At 52.9% G+C, this 4,577-nt stretch overlaps 1 protein-coding gene across 1 annotated transcript in view; it reads right to left on the bottom strand.

Annotated features, from left to right (window-relative positions):
• Positions 1-4,577, bottom strand: part of EPHB4 (EPH receptor B4) — a 28,925-nt gene that overhangs the window by 1,679 nt on the left and 22,669 nt on the right. The window contains exons 13-15 of the mRNA XM_085564093.1: positions 3,789-3,938; positions 901-1,094; positions 108-194 (exon numbers count right to left, since the gene is read on the bottom strand). Of these exons, the coding sequence (XP_085420219.1) occupies positions 108-194; positions 901-1,094; positions 3,789-3,938 (431 nt within the window). The remainder of the gene's footprint in view (positions 1-107; positions 195-900; positions 1,095-3,788; positions 3,939-4,577) is intronic.

Raw genomic sequence — 4,577 nt, 5'->3', positions numbered from 1 at the left:
CTGGGGAGGGGACACGGGGGTCACCGCGGGGTCACCGCGGGGTCACCGCGGGGTCACCGAGCCCCCCGACCCCCCAAGCCCCCCGACCCCAAGCCCAGCCCCCGTACTCGCCGCGCAGCCGCGGCAGCAGCTCCAGCCCGGCGCCGCCCGGGGGCTCCTCGCTCCTGCCCGGCTCCAGGTGGGACGGGGCGGGGCTGCGGGGACAGGGGGGGTCAGGACCCCTCCCCAAATTCAGTGGGGTGGGACCCCTCCCCAAATTCAGGTGGGACAGGAACCCCTCCCCAAATTCAGTGGGGTGGGACCCCTCCCCAAATTCAGTGGGATGGGAACCCCTGAATGAGTTCAGGTGTGCTGGGACCCCTCCCAAAATGCATTCAGGTGTGCTGGGACCCCTCCCCAATGACTCAGGTGTGCTGGGACCCCTCCCAAAATGCATTCAGGTGTGCTGGGACCCCTCCCCAGTGACTCAGGTGTGCCGGGACCCCTCCCCAAATGAATTCAGGTGTGCTAGGACCCCTCCCCAATGACTCAGGTGTGCCGGGACCCCTCCCCAATGACTCAGGTGTGCTGGGACCCCTCCCAAAATGCATTCAGGTGTGCTGGGACCCCTCCCCAGTCACTCAGGTGCTCTGAGCCCCCTCCCCAAACGCGTTCAGGCCCTCTGAGCCCCCTCCCCAGTGACTCAGGCGCTCTGAGCCCCCTCCCCAATGACTCAGGTGTGCCGGGACCCCTCCCCAGTCACTCAGGCGCTCTGAGCCCCCTCCCCAGTCACTCAGGTGCACTGAGCCCCCTCCCCAATGACTCAGCTGCTTTGAGCCCCCTCCCCAAACGCGTTCAGGCCCTCTGAGCCCCCTCCCCAAACGCGTTCAGGCCCTCTGACCCCCCCCACGCCACGCGCACCTGCGGGGGTCCGGGGCGGGCGGGCGGAGGCTCTGGGGGCGCCGGATGAGGTGGTCCAGGGCGCGCAGCAGCTGCGGGAAGGTGGGCCGGGCGCCGCGCCGGCGCTGCCAGCACTGCAGCATCAGCCGGTGCAGCGGCACCGGGCAGCGCGGCGGCGGCGGCAAGCGGTACTCCTGCTCCACGGCGCGGATCACCTGGGACAGGTGAGGGGCAGGTGAGGGGGAATGTGATCATGATCCGGTTTAATGGGATTGATCACCTGGGAGAGGTAACGGGACATGAGGGGGGAAAATCTGATCATGATCCTGATCAATGGGATTGATCACCTGGGACAGGTAACGGGCAGGTGAGGGGGGAAATCTGATAATGATCCTGATCAATGGGATTGATAACCTGGGACAGGTAACGGGGCAGGTGAGGGGAAAAAAAGTGATAATAATCCTGTTTAATGGGATTGATCACCTGGGACAGGTGAGGGGCAGGTGAGGGGGAAAATGTGATAATGATCCTGATCAATGGGATTGATCACCTGGGACAGGTGAGGGGCAGGTGGGGGTTAAAAATGTGATCATGATCCTGATCAATGGGATTGATCACCTGGGACAGGTAACGGGGCAGGTGGGGGGAAATGTGATCATGATCCTGATCAATGGGGTTGATCACCTGGGACAGGTAACGGGGCAGGTGAAGGTTAAAAATGTGATCATGATCCTGATCAATGGGATTGATCACCTGGGACAGGTAACGGGACATGAGGGGGGAAATCTGATCATGATCCTGATCAATGGGGTTGATCACCTGGGACAGGTGAGGGGCAGGTGGGGGGAAATGTGAAAATGATCCTGATCAATGGGATTGATCACCTGGGACAGGTAACGGGACATGAGGGGGGAAATCTGATCATGATCCTGTTTAATGAGATTGATCACCTGGGACAGGTAACGGGACATGAGGGGGGAAATGTGATCATGATCCTGATCAATGGGATTGATCACCTGGGACAGGTAACGGGACATGAGGGGGGAAATCTGATCATGATCCTGTTTAATGAGATTGATCACCTGGGACAGGTAACGGGACATGAGGGGGGAAATGTGATCATGATCCTGATCAATGGGATTGATCACCTGGGACAGGTAACGGGGCAGGTGGGGGGAAAAAAAGTGATAATAATCCTGTTTAATGGGATTGATCACCTGGGACAGGTAACGGGGCAGGTGAGGGGGGAAATCTGATAATGATCCTGATCAATGGGATTGATCACCTGGGACAGGTAACGGGACATGAGGGGGAAAAATCTGATCATGATCCTTTTTAATGAGGTCGATCACCTGGGACAGGTGAGGGGCAGGTGAGGGGAAAGAATGTGATCATGATCCGGATCAATGGGGTTGATCACCTGGGACAGGTAACGGGGCAGGTGAGGGAGGAAATGTGATAATGATCCTGATCAATGGGATTGATCACCTGGGACAGGTGAGGGGCAGGTGAGGGTTAAAAATGTGATCATGATCCGGTTTAATGGGTTTGATCACCTGGGACAGGTGAGGGGCAGGTGAGGGTTAAAAATGTGATAGTGATCCTGATCAATGGGATTGATCACCTGGGACAGGTGAGGGGCAGGTGGGGGGAAATGTGATAATGATCCGGTTTAATGGGATTGATCACCTGGGACAGGTAATAGGACATGAGGGGGAAATATGTGATCATGATCCTGATCAATGGGATTGATCACCTGGAACAGGTAACGGGCAGGTGAGGGGGGAAATGTGAAAATGATCCTGAGCAATGGGATTGATCACCTGGGACAGGTAACGGGGCAGGTGAGGGTTAAAAATGTGATAACGATCCTGATCAATGGGATTGATCACCTGCGCAGGTGAGGGCACAAGTGAGGATTTTGGGTTTTTTTGGGGTTTTTTTTTGTGGCTCTGGGGTTTTTTTGGGTTTTTTTTGTTTTTTTGGTTTTTTTGGGGGGGTTTTTGGGGGGCTTTTGGTGTGTTTTTGGGGTTTTTTTTGGGGGGGTTTGGATTTTTGGTGTGCTTTTTGTTTGTTTGTTTTTGGAGGGTTTTTGGTGCATTTTTGGTGGGTTTTTTTTTTGGTTTTTTGGGTTTTTGGTGTGGGCTTTTTTTGGTTTTGGGGGTTTTTATGTGGTTTTTTTTTTGGGGGGGGTTTTGGGGGTTTTTCTGGGTGTTTTTGGTGCGGGTTTTTTTGCTTTTGGGGAGTTTTTGGCGTGGTTTTGGGTATTTTTTTTCTGGGAGTTTTTGGCGTGGTTTTGGGGGTTTTCTGGGTGTTCTCGGTGCGGGTTTTTTTGGTTTTTGTGGGTTTTGTTGTGGGTTTTTTTGGGGGGGGATTTGGTGTGGATTTGGGAGTTTTTGGTGTGCTTTTGGGTTTTTTTGGGCTTTTAGTGTGTTTTTTTTGTTTTGGGGAGTTTTTGGTGTGTTTTTGGTTTTTTTTGGCTTTTAGTGTGTTTTTTTTTTTGTTTTGGGGAGTTTTTGGTGTATTTTTGGGTTTTTTTGGGCTTTTAGTGTGTTTTTTTTGGTTTTGGGGAGTTTTTGGTGTGTTTTTGGTTTTTTGGGCTTTTAGTGTGGTTTTTTTTTGGTTTTGGGGAGTTTTTGGTGTGTTTTTGATGTGTTTTTGGGGTTTTTTTTGGGTTTTTTTGGCTTTTAGTGTGTTTTTTTTGGTTTTGGGGAGTTTTTGGTGTGTTTTTGGTTTTTTTTTGTTTTTAGTGTGTTTTTTTTTGGTTTTGGGGAGTTTTTGGTGTGTTTTTGATGTGTTTTTGGGGGTTTTTTTGGGGTTTTTTTGGGTTTTTTTGTTTTTTTTTGGTTTTTAAGCTGGTTTTTTTTGTGTTTTCGGGGGTTCCTGCGTCTCCGGGGTCCCGCACTCACGTCCTGGTTGGACATGTCCCAGTAGGGCCGCTCGCCGAAGCTCAGCACCTCCCACATGACGATGCCGAAGCTCCAGACGTCGCTGGCCGAGGTGAAGGTGCGGAAGGCGATGGCCTCGGGGGCCGTCCAGCGGATCGGGATCTTCCCACCCTGCCGGGAAGCGCAAAAAAATCCGGGAAACGCCAAAAAAAAACCGGGAAACACGAAAAAACACCGGGAAACCCTCCAAAAAAACCCGGGAAACCTCGAAAAAACCACCGGGAAACGCCAAAAAAACCACCGGGAAACCTCGAAAAAACCACTGGGAAACGCCAAAAAAACACCGGGAAACCCAAAAAACCCACTGGAGAGCCCCAAAAACCACCGGGAAACGCCAAAAAAAACACCGGGAAACACAAAAAAACACCGGGAAACGCCAAAAAAAACACCGGGAAACCCCAAAAAACCACCGGGAAACGCAAAAAAAAACCCGGGAAACCCCGAAAAAACCACCGGGAAACCCCAAAAAACACCGGGAAACACAAAAACCTCAGGGAAATCCCAGTGAATTCACCCAAATTCCCCCCAAACCCCCCCCAAAATCTCCCCAAACACCCCCAGAGCCCCCCCAAACCCCCTGAATTCCCCCCAAATCTCCCCTGAATCCCCCCAAATCCCCTCCAAATCCCCCCAAATCCCCCCCAAATCCCTGTAAACCCCCCCAAACCCCCCCAATCCCTTTAAATCCCTGCAAATCCCCCCCAATCCCCCCCAATCCCCCCAAATCCCCCCAAACCCCCCCAAACCCCC

The sequence above is a fragment of the Lonchura striata genome, chromosome 32, assembly GCF_050655825.1.
Source record: "Lonchura striata isolate lonStrDom1 chromosome 32, ASM5065582v1, whole genome shotgun sequence".
Lineage (NCBI taxonomy): Eukaryota > Metazoa > Chordata > Aves > Passeriformes > Estrildidae > Lonchura > Lonchura striata.
The sequence above is the reverse complement of the archived record's forward strand: the minus strand, read 5'-3'. Positions and strand labels throughout refer to the sequence as shown.